The 17,474-nt window shown below is 39.2% G+C and overlaps 1 protein-coding gene across 3 annotated transcripts in view; it reads left to right on the top strand.

Annotated features, from left to right (window-relative positions):
- The window catches only part of ANKRD44 (ankyrin repeat domain 44), a 97,601-nt gene extending 80,931 nt beyond the window's left edge, over nt 1-16,670 (top strand). For 2 of the 3 annotated variants that reach the window (XM_026047681.1, XM_026047672.1), the window contains 10 exons: nt 2,420-2,498; nt 3,529-3,646; nt 4,165-4,381; nt 5,644-5,731; nt 7,414-7,497; nt 7,871-8,016; nt 8,699-8,781; nt 9,730-9,812; nt 10,231-10,322; nt 12,472-16,669. In XM_026047681.1, coding sequence (XP_025903466.1) covers nt 2,420-2,498; nt 3,529-3,646; nt 4,165-4,381; nt 5,644-5,731; nt 7,414-7,497; nt 7,871-8,016; nt 8,699-8,781; nt 9,730-9,812; nt 10,231-10,322; nt 12,472-12,737 — 1,256 coding nt within the window. In that variant the 3' untranslated portion in view covers nt 12,738-16,669. Of the gene's footprint in view, nt 1-2,419; nt 2,499-3,528; nt 3,647-4,164; nt 4,382-5,643; nt 5,732-7,413; nt 7,498-7,870; nt 8,017-8,698; nt 8,782-9,729; nt 9,813-10,230; nt 10,323-12,471 lie in introns of all 3 variants that reach the window. The other variant, XM_026047678.1, reaches the window with a different exon arrangement.
- The last annotated feature ends 804 nt before the right edge of the window (nt 16,671-17,474 follow it).

The raw sequence follows: 17,474 nt of genomic DNA, 5'->3' as shown, positions 1-17,474 counted from the left end.
AATTGCCCTCATCACTGTAGATGATGCATCGTCCTTGTAATATTAGTACGAAGATCCACTGCAGATTTTTCTAGTCTGTGGTAATTTCAGCTTCTCAGATGAAAAAAACATTTGCAGGGGTCCAAGCAAAATGTTCTTTGAAACTACAGTGAAACAAAATAGATCAAATGTGTATTTTAAAAAGAAAAACAGCAAAAAAAAAAAAACTCTTGAGTCATAAAAGAATAAATAAATTGAGAACATGTACGTTGAACAGAAAGGAAAATACTGGATGGGCAGGTTGAATATTTGAACTCTCCTTGAAGGAAAAGGCTGTTTCCAATGTCTTGAATTTAGAGGATTTTCAGCACGAGATAACTGCATTTATAATCTGTCACCGGAAAAGCATCCGGCGTGTGTTACCTGACGCAAGGTCTAGTGGCAGGGCGTAGGAAACCTAACCCAGTTTATGCTGGGGTCAAATGAAAGACCTTTGTATTCCCCCTGCAGCTTTCTTCATCTTAGAAGATGTTGCCCTCCTTTTTCCTTTTTTTCCTTTTCCCCCCTTTTTTCCTTTTCTTTTTTTCCTGTCTCCTCCTCCTCTTTTTCCTGTCTCCTCCTCCTTTTTTTCCTCCCTCCTCCAAAATACATATAACTAATTCAGGAAAACGTATGCACTAATATCCCATTTAGAACATTCCACTCCAGAAAAATCTGTAGCATTTTTTAAAAAATCAGCTAGTGTCCAGCCATTCTAAAAAACCAATCACAAACCCATTATTTTTATTATAGTGTTTCCTAACAAAACATTTTATTTTAGCAAAGAATGATGCCACCTATGGGTCCCTCGGCGTGGTGCCACTGCAGCAGTGGGAATGTAGGAGCTAGATGGGAATATTTTGCAACAAGTAGCAGGATTCCTGCTGAAGGCTCGGGAACACACTCGCCTTCCATCTTCCCACTCACTCAGGTGCAGTTGCTGATCCTGATGCTTAGGGAGACTGGAACGGATGGATCCAACTGAAGCATTCAGCGGAGCTGTGTGCAGGAAAACTATTTGTAACTTTACTACAGAATAATTCATCTAATGAAGTTTTTTTTTTTATGTTATTTTTTTTTCTCCCAAGTTCCATCTTTCCATCTACTCCCCTCAGGAAATAGACTTCCTTTTGAATCTCTAATATGGAGAATTTTCTTAGCTCAAATTATATGTTCCCAGTATAATTTTATTACTACCAGTCTTTCCTCTTCCTAGCTCGAGGAATCCATTGGAAATGCTTCCCTAGTGCTGGTATTATCATTTTGTAGGCCAAACTGATGTTCCCTGCAGGGTCTGCAATGCTCAGCCATCGCTCCTGAGAGTTTTGGGGATTATCTGTTCCAAAACTCCTTTACCAAAATCCTTTTCAAACGCTGGTTTGAACAGTTCTGATTCTTCCTGCTGGGAGAAGGAATATCTTTTCCATATGGCAGTGACTCATCGGCCCTGCAGAACTGTTTGTGTTATGTATATGGTATTACTTTGTGGTAAATAACTAAGAATATATTCACTGGGGAGCGCAACTAAGGTTATTTTGGGATGAGGGATAGAGAAGCTGTGAAGGTGGGCACCGTGTATCTGCCACAGTGATGTGACACGGGCTCTGACCCAGGGTTTTGCAGCAGCCCACAGCGTGTAGGCAGTGCAAATGCATGAGTCTCCTGATAAAAACACAGTCTGTATCTACGGAGTACAGAATCAGTGTTTGGGGGGTTATTTTTGGATTTGTTTGCTTGTTTTAAAAGGAAAATGCCATTGTGTCCATCCCATGAGTTGCATAAGTTTAAAGCCTGAAGAAAAGTGGGGGAAAAAATCCCAAACACGGATTTTTGTCATTCTCATAGATGCTTGCTTCTTCATAATAATCTTGAAGAATTTGCCTCTAGAGTCCCTAGAAAAATTCATGAGCCTTGTCCTTTTACTTCCAAAACTTGGAAGTTTTTTGGAAACTTCCAAAAACCTAAAAAAAAAAAAAGCTTGGTCTTCCCACTCTGCAGGATTTTGAGATGTTATCTGGTTGAGTAGAAATCTTCTTCATGGCGAAAATCTCAGTTTCTGTTCTACTCGTTTGTGATTTTTGTACATAAAATTAAAAAACAGAAAAAAATATCTTTGAACTATCCTGGTCCCGAAAAAAAGAGCTCACGACTTCATTAGGACAAGTTAACCGAAAACAGTGAGAATGATTGTTTGTGAACAATCATTTTTGATGCAATTGTTTTATAAACAACTTTATTAAAAAAATAAATAATTCAGGTACCTCACTAATTTTGTGCGCGTGGATAAGTATCTGTAATTGAATATTTGAGTTAGTATTACAAGTGTTTGGGTGTAAGACAACTTCTTAAGTTTCTTCTTTTTTTCTTTTCCTTCTTTCTTTCCTTCTTTCTTTCCTTCTAGTCATTAATGGCCACACGCCGTGTTTACGATTGTTGCTAGAAGTTGCGGACAACCCTGATGTGACAGACGCCAAAGGACAGTAAGTTTTCTTTGTGATGGTTTTCTTTCAGCTCTGTGATTCAAATAGCATCTCAGATTGCTGACTTAAATAAATAAATAAATAAATAGTTGAAATACTGTATTTCCAGCACTACTTATAGAATTGGCACAGACTACAAAGTAGACGTTCAGTTGATCCAAGCCATGTGGAAAACTTGAGCTTCTGCCTCAAACTTTAAACAATTCGTCTTGGGGACTTAGGGCCAGATTCAGTAAAAACTGACAAGCTCCTAAGGTGTTTCTGCAGAGAGTCTCTTTTTTTTCTTTCCAAAAATTAGTATTTCAGGTTTTACTTGGCGTATTAGCGTTAACAAAGTGGGCCTTTTATTCAATGTGACATCCAAACTTGAGCTGATCCTACAAAAAGTGTTGCTTCTCATTAAAGGATATATGAAGTACAAATATGAAGTATGCTTTTTTAAAGTGAAAATATGAATGATTTTAAGCACTCACTTCGGATGTCTGGAATATATATATCCCTTTGTGCTTATATTTTAAATGGCATTAGTCTTATCTAAAAATAGAAGTAGAATAGATCCCTTTCAGGAGAAAATTCTGAAAAGGAGAAAATGGAGAGAAAAAAATGGAGAAAAATGGAAGGTGGGGCTGTAGAACAATTTCCTCACGTGTCTTCCTCCTCTTTGAACAGTTGCACAGTGTTTTCAGAACAAATGCCTTAAGCAGCTGACAGTCTGGTAGCTGATGGGGACACTTATTCAGGATATTTTTTAAGTATAGTAGGGTTGACATTAATTGTACGTTATTAAGAGAACAGATTGTTTTGAGTGACGCTGTTCTTTAAACTCCTTAGAAATGAATTGGTTTCTATTTTGCTCACGGTGGTTAGCTATTGAACAAATAATTTCATATAAAACGTCTTTGCTTGGGTTTTGTATAGATGAGTGCAAAGTACAGCGAAAGGAATAGGATAGTGGGTAGAGATGGAGAGAAATGGGGTGTTTCTGCTCTAACAGTGACATTTTATAGCTGTGACTGCTTTTGTTTTCTAGAACCCCACTAATGCTTGCTGTGGCATATGGGCACATTGATGCTGTTTCCTTGTTACTTGAAAAAGAAGCATCTGTTGATGCGGCTGATCTGCTGGGATGCACAGCTTTACATCGAGGGGTGATTTAATTTTATGATCTTTGGTGATTTGTTTTGCTGTGATGACGTTTTATTTGTAAATCCAAGGATACTCACTGGAGGGAAATATGAACAAGCACCATCAAAGAGGTGAAAATCGGGGCAGATCTGTTCTCAGTAATGCTTTCCCTTTGACTTTATTTCACATTCATATTAATGAATTAGATCAAATACTGATTAGCCCAGTATCTCTGTCCCTAGGGTTTTGCTGTAGCAATCACTATTCTGTAGTAGAAATTCTGAAAATAATTTGATTAAAGGAACTGTCAAGCAGTTATTTTCGTATTTCTTGGGAGAGAATGGTTCAAATAAGTTTGATCTGGAGACAGATTTCGGTTTACCAGGTTATCACAGATGCTCATGGGAACACGGGAGCTTTCATCTTTGCCCTCTGAATCCCAGTTAGGCTGTTTCATGTTCACACGCACCAATCATATGCCCTATATCCCAGGCATAAAGCTGTCTTATGTCAACTTCTTCCCTTATTTCTTCGTTACCAGATCATGACCGGGCATGAAGAGTGTGTTCAGATGCTCTTGGAGAAAGAAGTGTCTATTTTGTGTAAAGACTCCAGGGGCAGAACCCCGCTGCACTTCGCAGCGGCTCGGGGTCACGCCACGTGGCTCAGCGAGTTACTGCAGGTGGCACTTTCAGAGGAGGACTGCAGCTTGAAAGATAATCATGGCTACACACCACTGCACTGGGCTTCTTACAATGGTAAGGTTTTCCCCATGGGTTTTTGCCAGGTTCATATGTGGCTTCTATTTTAGGGAAGCCTGATTTGAGGGGGAAAAAAAAAAAAAAAAAAAAGCAGCCTGTGCTTTGACAAGCTTGAAATGGAGGAATCAAATTATTTCCCCTCTGCTTGGTCTCTCTCTTTCATAGTGTTGCTTGTTTCAGTTCAGAAGCCAGGGAAAATTCAGTTCTGGGCTCCCCAGTATAAGAGGGACGTGGAGCTTCTCGAGAGGATCCAGAGAAGGGCAACCAGGATGATTAGGGGAATGGAACATCTCTCGTATGAAGAGAGGCTGAGTGAGCTGGGCCTGTTTTCTCTGGAGAAGAGACGGCTCAGAGGGGATATGATTAATATGTATAAGTTCAGGAAGGGAGAATGCAGGGAGGAAGGGGACAGGCTGTTCTCACTGGTGGCCAGCGATAGGACGAGGGGTAATGGCCACAAGCTGGATCACAGGAAGTTCCGTCTCCAGGTGAGGAGCAACTTCTTTCCTGTTAGGGTGACAGAGCAGTGGAACAGGCTGCCCAGGGAGGTTGTGGAGTCTCCTACTCTGGAGGTCTTCAAAACCCGCCTGGATGCCACCCTGTGCCACATGCTCTAGGTGTGCCTGCTTGAGCGGGAAGGTTGGACTAGATGATCTCTAGAGGTCCCTTCCAACCTTAAATATTCTGTGATTCTGTGAAAATGCAGCAGTACATCCCAATTGCTCTGCGTTTCTTAGGGGAATATTGCAATTGTTGTGCTCGTTTGCTGTGATTTGGCTTTACTGCAGTCAGTGGTAAAATCCTCATTGGTCTCTGTGGAGCCAGGAATCTCCTTCCGAGCCACCACCCTCTTATCTGCTGATGCAAAAGACCATCTGCATAGATAGTCTGAACTGAACGGATTATTCTGAAACAGATTATCTGATTTTTGCTGCTTAATATAAGGATAAAGCTTCTTAGTACCGTTATTTAAGACTGTCTTTGGAGATCTTTGAGGCCACATATGAAAACTCATTTAAAAAGAAGCCTTTTTGTTTTCCTTTCCCATTTTTCACTAAATGTCATTATTAGCCTAAATCTATTCTGGCTGCCATAAAAAATATTTCTAATTGCTAGAATTTTCCCGCCTAAACACTTAAATGCATGTTGTGTTCAGCTTTGAATTTCAAGTGTTAAGCTCTAACCTGTATAAACCTAATGTCAATTGGGTTAATTCCTTCCTTTGTGCAAAATGCTGTGAAATGTCTAATCTCTTGTAGGTCATGAAAACTGCATAGAGGTACTATTGGAACAAAAATTATTCCGCAAATTCTATGGTAATAACTTCTCTCCATTGCACTGTGCCGTGTAAGTAGAAATTTCCAGTAATAAATGCAAATACATCGCATTAACATATGTCTGGAAAAAAATAACAGTATGATAAGGAAAAAAATATTTTTATTTCAGGTAATAGCTTGAGCGAATAAATTTAAACCTGATGATAAAATCACTTTTATCCTTCTGCTGAAAAAAATGGTAAAATAAGAAGTATTTTGCTTAAATTCAATACATCTAAGTTCTTTGATGAACTGCTGACTTTGAAATGATAATCTATGCCACGCAGGAGTGATGTTCTGTGCAGAGGCCCTGTTTTGTTCAGGATACCCTCAGCTGAATTTCATCTAGGCTGACTCCCTGCAAGGTTTCTTTCTCCTTGGAGAAAATCTTTGTGCTGAAGGTTTGCTGCATCTTACCCAGCTCCTGGATAAAGGGGCTGATGGGCATTAGAGCTTCACTCTGCATCCAGAGCCCTGGCATTGCTTGTGGAAAACAGAGGTGCCTCTTGTGAATCACTTTCTGCCTCCATGCATGTGTTTCAGGCACAATCTGTATTCAGGTAAAGCAGTGCGTGCTCAGACAGAAAGGATTCCAATAGAGCAACATCCCGACTTTACATAATATTACAAATGCAAATACATTTTGCAAATAATGGAAGACGGCAGCATTTTGTAGGACATGGCTTATTAAAACATCTAAGCCATCAGAAGAGTAAAGAATTAAGCACTGTGGATCCAAATATAAATCTTCCTATCTCCTGCCAACTATTAAAAAGACTGAATTATGAACTCTTTGTTCTTCTAAAAGAATGAATATTATATTCCAGAAATAATGCTAGGCATTATTTTCCTTTCTACAGTCCAATGTCACTAGAAAAAAAGTAATTTATTTGGTATCAAACCTTAGAATTATCAATAATAAAAAACAGGGAGATAAGAACATTTGAAAAACACTGATTTTATTGTACTTAAAAATAAAATCCATTGCAGCTGAAACATAGTGTTTGAAATCTGAATTTCCAGTGGTTGTTTAGAAAAAAAATACAGTATATGCTGTCTTTCAAACTAGCATACAACTCTCAAGCCTGTTTAAAAACATATTCAAGTTGAATACAACAGGACTGTCAATAACCCAAGCTGGATGTAACTGGCTTAATGTCCTGTCCTGTTACAAAATACAATTGATTTTCATAATGCAATCAGACAAATTTCTCATAACCAAATTAATCAAGCAGTGTTGTTTGGGTATCTTCATCAAGTAAACATATTAAGGATTTGAATTGGAGGAGCTTTCATACTGTAAAAAAATACAATAAAGCTTTTTATATACAGGTATGTATGACTGCTTTCCAGATTCAGGTGACATTTAGACTGTAGTGAATGGTTTTAAGGTATTAAGTATTGAAGCTTTAATCCGAAGGATTTTGCTGCATTCTCATTTCACTTCATGCACAGTGAATAGGATCAACTTGGCTGTAGAGATTCAAATTCTTAGTCGTAGATGCAGTTTGATTAAACAGAAAGATGGTGAATGATCAGTAAAGCATTAAGGTGGAGGAATAAATGTAAATTGTAAATAACCAATGAGAAATATTAGTGAGAAATTGTAAATAACCAGTGAGAAATATTAATGAGAAATAAACTACATTAATGTGGGAAAGTGACAAAAGAGGTGGACTTGTTACCTTTCTGAAAAATATTTGCTTTTTGCAGAATTAACGATCATGAAAACTGTGCATCGCTGCTCATTGGAGCCATAGATGCCAGCATTGTTAATTGCAAAGATGACAAAGGAAGGTAATAGTTTCTTAAATAAACTACATTTCATCTTCCTGACTCTGTCTAGCATTTATATTTTTTTTCTTAATCTCTTAATCTGGAACTAATCCTTATCTGATACGGTTGAGCTAAGACTTGCCATGCTAGCTCTTTACACAGCAGCTTAAACTGCAAGGAAGTTAAATGGTGGCTTGCTCATAGGAAGAATATGATGAAGCATTCAGTTTTGCTGTTAAAAAAAAAAAGAAGAGCATTTTGTTTGCTTGAAACCTCTCTGGCTGTAGGCTGTTTTCCTGGACCTGCCCAAGCTTTGCAGTGTTGTGAGGTGTGAAGGGCGGGTGGAAGCGGCGCGGCGCGCTCGCTCACGCGGCGCCGTTGCTGTCGCCCGCAGGACGCCCCTTCACGCGGCAGCCTTTGCGGACCACGCCGAGTGCCTGCAGCTGCTCCTTGGGCACCGCGCGCACGTGGACGCCGCCGACCGGTCGGGGAAGACGCCCCTCATGATGGCAGCTCTCGGCGGGCACGTGGGCGCCGTAGGTGGGTACGTCGCGGAATCACAGACCCAACAACTGAGGTGGGAAGGGACCTCTGGAGATCATCTAGTCCAGCCCCTGCTTCAGCGGGGACACTCAGAGCACGGGGCACTCAGCCACATCCAGGTGGGTTTGGAAGATCTCCAGGGAAGGAGCCTCCGCAGCCTCCCTGAGCAGCCTCTTCCAGTGCTAAAATCCTTGCCCTGTTCCTCTGCTCCAAATGCTGCTGCAGTTACCAGGCCCAAGGTGCTGCTCACTTTTCTTGTGAAAAATAAGAGAAATCCGTTACGTGTGATGTCTACTTGAAGACGTCTACTATGTGGATGTCTACTTCCCCCACCTTCTTTTGTACCTTAAAGCGTGGTCCACATTTGTTCCCAGGATAGGGTGATTCAGGCAAAATCTGCTGGTCTGCAGATGGGAATTTCATAAATAAATGAAGATGAGCATGTGTTTGGCAATTTAATACCGATGAGGTATTAGCTGTGCTTTTGATTGCTGACTATCTGCACAAGGGCGGTCTCTTCTCATTCATTATTTTCACTTCATAAAGCTTATGTCATGTAAATTGATTAGTGTGTATAAAGAAATATATCGAAATAGGAATAGATTTTTCTCCTTTGTTTACACATGTTCATCTGCCTATTGGGTTTGTTCGCTGATTTTTTTTTGTTTCTGTACTGCAGACTTCTTGGTGAACATTGCCAAGGCGGACCTGACATTAAAGGATAAGGACTTGAATACACCTTTGCACTTGGCTAGCAGTAAAGTAAGTTGAGGACCTCTGTATGCTTCCTATGCTCCTCACAGTTTATCTCTGTTTGTGTATACTCCTAAAAGAAAAACAATATTCAGACATAAATAAATGATGGTCAGACGTGGTAGAGAAGGGAAGAGGGTATTTACTGAGCACATGCTCAGTGCATTGAAAATTGAGAAATATACAGTCTCTTATGACTTCTGAAATAGAACACTAAGAGAAATGATGGAAAATCCTTTCAGATTTTACCAAATAAGCTCGTTGTAAAATTGAACATTAATTCAGAGAGGAGAGGAGAAAAAGGAAAAAAAATCTTTATTCTTACTCTCCAGTTCCTGTGGAAGTGACCCCAGTTTGTCCTTAAGCTCTCTTAATAGTATAAACAGTGTCACTGGTTAGATTTGGTGGTTGTATATTTTCCACTCTTTCTTCCTGTAAGTTCTTTCCCTTCCTGTTAAATGCAATTGCTGCTACAGAATCTTGTTTTTGCAATTAAAAGATCCATGGGATTCCTTCTCCTGTAACTTTTCTTTTGCCGTTCACAGTGTGGATTCCAGCTCTGACTGTGTCATGCAGATTTGTAGATCCATGAGTCTGCTTCCCTTCTTAAAGTCCTCCAGGCAGCTGTTCAGGGCCCTAAAGAAGGCCACCTGCACCTTCTGGTGCTGAAACGGTCTCAGAAATGAGGACTCAATCTGTATTATTTCCCGAGTTTTATTTTTCCAGACTTCTCACAGTGAAGGACCTTTGTGTCAGTTTAATAATGCAAAAAAAAATCATTTAAAAGCCCAAGAAGTAGTATTACATTTTGAGATTAATCCATCTCTTTCTACAATAACGGTTTCTAATAAGTAATCAATTGAATGCTCTTGATTTACTAACTTTCACTTTTATATGTTCTTTCTTTTGCCTCAGTTTCAAATTCCTTAACAAGTGAATATTATGTTTTTAATACAGGGTCATGAAAAATGTGCCTTGTTAATACTTGACAAGATCCAAGAACAGAGCCTTATTAATGCAAAAAATAATGCATTGCAGACGTAAGTATAGCTTTAGCCTCTAAAGATCTGTTGTTTTACCAGAAAATTCTGATTTTTGAATTCATGTCTCAGATATTTTTCATGGAATAAAAAGTAGACTTCAGAATTTTTCAAGTGCTTGCCCTTGAAAGAATCAAATTTATTTTGCCTTTTCCCTCTATTCTGACTCTTTGGCTGCCAGGCCTATGCACAGTCTAGGTGAAAAATAATACGAGGTCATTTATTTGAAGATGATATCAAAATACACATTCATGGACAGGTACATATGTTTTATAACTTTAATGATAAAAAAAAAGGCAAAATGCTCTCTTTCTGATGCTGGATATGCTTTAAGCATTGTCTGCCTATTTTTAGGAGTCTATTTTAACCTGAATTTGAATCAGGCCTTTGTAGATGTCTCCATATTTGGCTTTTGTAGACCTCTCCATATTGCTGCACGAAATGGCTTAAAGCTGGTGGTGGAAGAGTTGCTAGCCAAAGGGGCCTGTGTCCTAGCAGTAGATGAAAATGGTAAGTAAAATAACGCCCTTTGACAATCTTCAGTAGCACCTAACAGGTAATTTTAAAACTCATTGAAGCAATAAACTTAGAAGCTGGTTAGATAACATGGACACTTTTATCCTTTCAAGGACAGAGAATAAGCTGTGTGAGTACCTTAAAAAATAATGCAACAAAACACAACCCAACGGGCTGTTACTGTTGATTTTATATAAATGCGTGCTGTAAACATCTCGGTGGTCCCCTTTATTGTTCATTTTGCATGTATTGTCAACAGTTAGTCTTTTTTTAATGCTCGAGTGCAGTGGTAACTTGAATTTCCTAAACATGCAAGTGGCACCGGATAATTCTGACGCCTTGCAGAAGAATTAAGGATTATGCATTCAATCAGCGCATGTTTAATGGGTATGAAGAAAGCCATCAACATATGTTTGATTGTATCCCAGTTCATTCTGAGATCAAAGCTGATGTTTGCCAATTGTACCACCTAACCAAGGATGTGAGTGAAAATGGTTGTCTCATAAAATACCGGGTTAGTTAATTCATTTGGTAATTTTGTTCCAGATCTCAGTGAAGTCCTTCCTTAAACACCTTATAAAGCCCTCAAGTTGCCTATACTGTGCTTCTGTAATTGAAGTTTTTTTAAATGCCGTCCTAAAATAAGCTGTTGTCTCTTAAAATGCTGACTTCAGTTGTTAGTGTAACAGTTCAGGACCTCCGTCTTCCCGTACCTGCACAGTAATAATAATAATAATACGTACAATTATTGCCAGACATTTGAGATCTATGGATGAAAACGTTAGGTGGTGAGTACTTACTCTTAACCACTTACAACTAGGCATACCTGCAGGAATGGGTGCTGCTGAAAGCATCTGGCTCCAACATCTTCTCAGAGAGGACAGCAAAAAGTAAACCAGAACTAGTTTCTAGCCACATTTTACTTTTAAAACTGTACTTTTGGATCCACCTAATGTATACATATGTAATGAGAGACCATTACATTGCAACTTGATACACATTTTAATTTTTCTTCCTTTCAACTGTATAAGCAGTTGAGAAATTTAAATAAAATGTTATGTAAAGAATAATCACCTGGGTAGCTCCGTGGGGGCAAAGAGGCTCTTTAGGGTAGGCAGTCACTGCAGTTAGTGCTTCTGTGGGTAGTGGGCAGTTGGCCACAAAGCTGAGCTTAAGTTTGCTGAGCTCACCTACGCTGTAAGTGTCGCTGTAGGTGTAGGTGTCAGTAGCAGTCACCGCCTCAGATAACTGCTTTTGACTGAGTGATCTGTGAAAGAATTTGTTTGCTTTTAGTGTACAGGAGGATTTGTTGGGCTGCGGTACACACTGCAGCCTGCAAAACGGACAGGTAGCAAGTTAACCCAGGCTAAGTGTTTCAGGCTCAACACACATCTTTCAAGGATGTGTCGCTTTGAACAGGAACCAAACTGAGATGAAGACAAACTCTAATAGCTCCCCAGGACTCTGCTTCACTGAGATTTTTATTATATTCACTTTATATTTAAAAAGTACGCTGTCCTTCCCCAATACAGTCGTTCTTTTAACATAACATAAATTTGGGATAACTAACTGGCCGCAAGCATACCTGCTATACATGTATCACATGCTCTGGTCTTATTCTTTACTCTTATAACTTAACTGCTAAATAAATTGCTTTCTGAGTTGAGCGGATAATCAGCTGATCAATCCTTGAAATTGTGTTAATTCCTCCAAAATGTTTTTAACCTAATACCTTTTATGTTCTAATGAAAGTCCTTGCTCTCAGAATGAGACTTGTTCATCTGTACAGAAACTGAAGCCGGTTTCTGTCCGTGTTGCTCTATACTTCGTGTTCTGTATTTACCATATGGTTTGTGCTGTAGTCCTGTGTTTAGCAAGTGCTTCTATCCATCCCGTGAAGCGTGTTTGCTGTCTGTTTTTACCAAAACAGTGCTTGTTGCGCTCACAGTTAATGCCCCATGAAGTGTGTTTTTTCCCCAGCATGTCTAATTTTAAGTAACCCCCCTCAGCTGCCTGGCATGACTGCAATGAACGCCCATCTCCCGCTCCCGGGGGCACCTTGGGGTGCGTGGTAGGAGGAACGCTCGGCGCCGCTCTCCGGACTCTTAGTACTAACCGTTGCCTTGTCTGCGTTTGTGCCCAGGTCACACGCCAGCCCTGGCTTGCGCTCCTAACAAAGACGTGGCTGACTGCCTGGCGCTCATTTTGGCCACCATGATGCCTTTTGCTCCTGCCAGTTCAGTGACGACTTTCAACTTGGTTGGCTTTAAAAAAGACCCGTTGGGCAGGACACATCTCTGCGATGGCACCGCTGTGGGTGGCGTTAACTCTTGCGGGAAGCCCTTGAGTAATAACCTAGGAACGGAGGACGGGTACAATGAAAACGATTCTGATTCGGAAACATTTTGACTTTTTGGCATTCAAAGCTTTTTATTATTATTTAAGTTTACTTCCTTTTTTGTCTTTTTAAAAGGCTTAAGTCTCACTGCTATACTCTTCATTATTATTCTTGCCAAATAGGTATTGGAAGATTTGCAGTATTGCTAAGAATCAAGCCTTTAAATAACAAACTTAGGGGAATTTACTGGAACGCATTCCCATTTAATGTTCTGCGGCTTTTCAACTTCCTCATGTTTTCTTTAGGCCCTAAGTGCCCCTGTGGAAAGTCTCTACCTCTTATTTTAAGTAGAAAAGGAGAAAATGCCTCTTTGTGACAGCACAAGTAAACAGGGAACTGTTTGTAAAATGTACTTATATATTTAGCTGTACCTTTAGTACACAAATATATTTCCAGTGTAGTTTTTCATAGATTTCAGCCATCATCCCCTCCCTCTGTTTGTCTGTTTCCTAGTTCCAGGGGCTCTATTAATTAGATAAAGTTATTACACAAACCAAAGGCAAGGTCGTAAATCTTAACACTGCCTGTATTGCTTTGCTACAGGAAATGAAACATTTTACATTCTGCATGTGTTAAGCACTTGAACAGACAGAAGGCACTTTTTGCAATTCGTAGTTGCAGCACACAGTTAGAAAAATAGAAATTTGGAAGGCCAAATGCCACTTGTCTCGCCACAGACGTCAGTGGAATCACTTGCGTAAAATGACTTGGCCCTTACTTTTATTGTTTCGATTCAGCACAAACGTGTATGATTTATTTGCACTACAGAATTAGGGTCATTAGAAGTTTCCGTCACCTGAGCCATTAACCAAGAATCTACTATCAGCGAAAGAAAAATCAGATGTAGACAGAGGTATATCAAAATGCTTAAGTTGCCAACTTAAAGGGATTTTTTAAAAAAAATATATCTACACTCAAATAGCTTTTACTGTAAATAATCTTGAAATTTAAAATACTTTTGTCAGAGCTTGGATGAACAGCTCTGAGCAAAGGTAGAGCCGTGAAAAGGTAACACCAAAAGTTGAAATACCAAACAGAAGAGAACATAAATATATACCATGCAAGGGACTGGAGATGCAGACTAAAAGGCCTATTGTCACCAGCTTTTTAGAGCAATGTCAGCATTGTGAATATGTCTACTCCTTCTGCCAAAGTTTCTAGGTCGAATGGACCCCGATCCTCATCTGCAACAGATGTACAAAAGGAAGAATGAGACTTTAAAAACAAAAACAAACTCAAACAAAACACAAACAAAAGCCTATTGTGAACTAACCAGCTGTACCAAGAGGACCAAAATGCTTCGGTAACTAGAAGACTTTGCTACTTTTCTTTTTTTCCTCAAATGTGAGGGACAGAATGAAGTAGTTTTTCTACACCATAGAAATATAAAATCTTGAGATAACAAGTAGTCATGAGAGTATTTTACGTTTTATGACACAGGTTTCAAGTTGACAGCTTGACATTTGTAACTGATGTGTTGACCACGCTTACTTTTTCCAGGCTAAAGAAAATGTTCGTATTCTTTTTATGTAAATGTGTTTGTATTTATTTGAAACAAAGCAAATGCCTAAGAAAAATAACTATGGCTTGTTCTTCTTGTTAGTTTTCATACATCCGATTTGGCATAATGCAAAATGAAATGTGAATCTAGGCAAGACCAATGGCCTGAGTGGAAAAGGGAGGGCTGATGCTCTTCAGCACTTTGCCACCCTCGTTGCATGCAGTGCAGAGATAAAGTCATCAAGCTAGATAAAAACCTGAGAGCAAGACGGCTCTCACAATTTGAGAACGTAAGAAAGAGATCCAACCCCGTGCTAGACATTGGGGAGAGCTTCAAAGAGAGGGGAAATATAATACAGCGTGACATAAAGGTGCTAAAGTTCTAGCAATTCCCATGCAGGCTGGGTGCAGGCTAAATCTCTGCTAGGAGTCTGAGGAACTGTCATCAGTTCGGACTTTTTGCCAGGATAAGTGAAAAGTAAGGATTTTTATTTTAGTTTCAGGTTTTGGCTGTGTTCCACTGAATTGCTAAAAAGGTCTGTTGACAGATTCCAGTTCTTTAATTAGAACAAATTTAACTATATGTTAAGTTTATTTTGCCGTGCTAAAATTAAGTATTGTTTCCTCGAACGTTAGCAGATTTCTTAAGTTTGAATCAAAAAAATCACAAGGAATGTAATGTTTCTTAAGGTGAGCATATCTTTTTTTTCATCAACCCTGCATTTTCTGCAGTAGAATGACAGAGTATCCAAACCCTGATTTTCTCCTCAGAAATGAGTTCAGAATAACATTGTTATGATTGACTTTTCTCAAAATATTTTGCTTTTTTAAAATTGCAGAATAGCAATAACCACCTTTCTTAAAGCACTGAAAAGATGAGGTTTGGAAGAGTGATGTTTTCAGTGGTGTCTGTTTAGATGTGAATAGAAATCCCAAATTTGGCAGTTGTAGTTTCTATGTAGAATGATGGCACTTAAAACGACTCTGGTAATTGTGCAGTACAACTGCTGCCTCTTATCGAGGTATATAACATTATAGAAGCACAAGTGATCACTGAATTACTATGATCCTCGTAGGAACCCAACCTGAATTTTTGCTTTTAATGATTTTTTTTTTCCTGTAAACTAACAAGGATTGAAGTATGCAATATTCCAGAAACCATAGAAGAATATCACTTGTTTTTTTAGTACCATAAAGGCGAAATGGGAAGGTCATGCTTTGAGCATGGGGTACTTAGGAAGGACAACTGTCTTGAGCAGGACCCTTGGAAGTGCTCAGCATGGGCCTATCTCAGAGCTCCCACTAGTTACCAGAATCCCTTTCCTCGTATGCTAGTACATTAATCTGTAATATAATTTATCACTTGTAGAAGTAAATCTGTAATGTAGGACAGGACTTTGTAATTTAAGCACGGGACTAATTTCACTCTCGTAAGCACTCGTTTTGCCTTTCTGTGGACTTTTTTGCAAGAGTGGAGTTGCTCGCACCTAATCGTTGCACTTAACCCTGGCTCCTGCCGTTTACAGTTCATGGACTACTTCTGTATCTGCACCCAACAGGGGCTATCTGGGGCAGCAGCTGGCCTACCCCAGTTCTATTAATTAAAGTTTAATCTTGAATTTGAACCACAGTTGCGGGTGCAATCCATAGCAGGATTGGGTCCCAGATTTCTCTCCCAAATACTGAATTTTGCAACCTCTGGACTGCCTGAAATTGCTGTGAAATAGCTCAGGGGATTTCTGTTCATCGCTACTAAAAGGGCACCATAATGTGTTTGGTACTTTTGTGCAGTAAGCAGCTGCCAGGTGTTTAAATTGGAACAAACACATAAAATGAATTGTTTATCCATTGTACTGTTGAGAAACTTGGTTGTGTATCTTGAGGATAATTTTTAGAGTTTTGTGATTTTTATTCCTAGTCATGTAAGAAAATTAGAGTGCCTTTTTATATTTGTGTATTCTGAAACTGTTTTGTGAAACTTGTCTTTTTTTTTTTTTTTTTTTTTCATTTGAGTGTTAAAAAAGCAATATATGACCGGTAAATTTTCATTTGAACCCTTCTCTGAATGTAAAAAGTGTTTCTTCTTTTTGTATGTTCTACCTGCATTGAAATGAAAATTAATAGGCTAAATTTCTATAGGAATAATGTATAATTTTGCAGTGCTGAAAATGCTTTCTTATACACAAAAAGTAAACCTTAGGTCAGTGTTATAGGAAGGAGCGTTTTAAACTAGTGACAATCTGAGTGTGTGTATAAAATGTAATTTTATGCGTTTCTTATGCAGTGATCTATATATTAAAGCCAATATCTTATGTTTTGTAGGTTTTGTCTTATATTTTATGCTTTAGCATGTGCAATATATCTTTACAAACAATGGTGACGAATCTGGTGCCAGTGTTATATTTTGCATAACATATTTGTAATAAACAATATAAAATATTGTTTGATGGTTTTGATGGGGTTTTGTCGGTATTGTTTGCTTTTGTAAATTGAAGTTAAAAGACTTCACTAAATGTTAATGTACAAAATGAGGAAAAAGACTTATTCCAGTGACTAATGACTTGGAATCCAACCTGCATCTTCTCAAGCACAGTTTATTAACTTTTTTTTTTCCAACTACTGAATGCTGTACTAATGTAATGAAGAACCGTAACTGTAAACTACTATTGAAGCATTCAGATGGTTATTTTTACAAATAAAAATGGTACAAATCCCGTTGGAAAACTTTGAGTCATTTTATTTTAAAGGAAGACGGAAATGGTTACGTATTTAGGTCAAGAAAGATGTAAATGTGTTTCGTTATGTATTTCTATTTTGTACTTCATCTTCTTTTTTCTTTAACCATCTCTTTTTTTCCCTAAATATTAAAAGCTTCCCTGTTAATTTTCAGTGCGTAGTTGCCCCTCCACCCCTGCGTGCCCCATGCTGCCCCAGAGAGCATGAAATCCAGCAAGTTGCTAAAAGTGCGTAATGAAAAGAAAAAAAAAAAGAAGTGGCTTTGAAGGTTTAGTATTTCAGGCTTTTGTGACCAGGTCTCGTCTGTTGTGCCTGAGTGGATGTTGTGACCGAATCATCTCCCCCCTGCCAGGATCCCTCAAAGCGACCGCGCGCGGAAGCAGTCGCCAAGATGGCGGCGCCGCCGCCCACGCGCGCCGCGGCGGGGGCGGCTCCCTGCCCTCCCCGTCATGGCGGCCGCCGCCTCCCTTCCCGCCCTCCCCAAGATGGCGGGCGGCGTGGGCCGCCGGTCC

This window comes from Nothoprocta perdicaria, unplaced genomic scaffold, assembly GCF_003342845.1.
Source record: "Nothoprocta perdicaria isolate Ctin4 unplaced genomic scaffold, notPer1 scaffold_11, whole genome shotgun sequence".
Lineage (NCBI taxonomy): Eukaryota > Metazoa > Chordata > Aves > Tinamiformes > Tinamidae > Nothoprocta > Nothoprocta perdicaria.
Note: the sequence above shows the minus strand (reverse complement) of the source record. Positions and strands in the feature narration are given on the sequence as shown.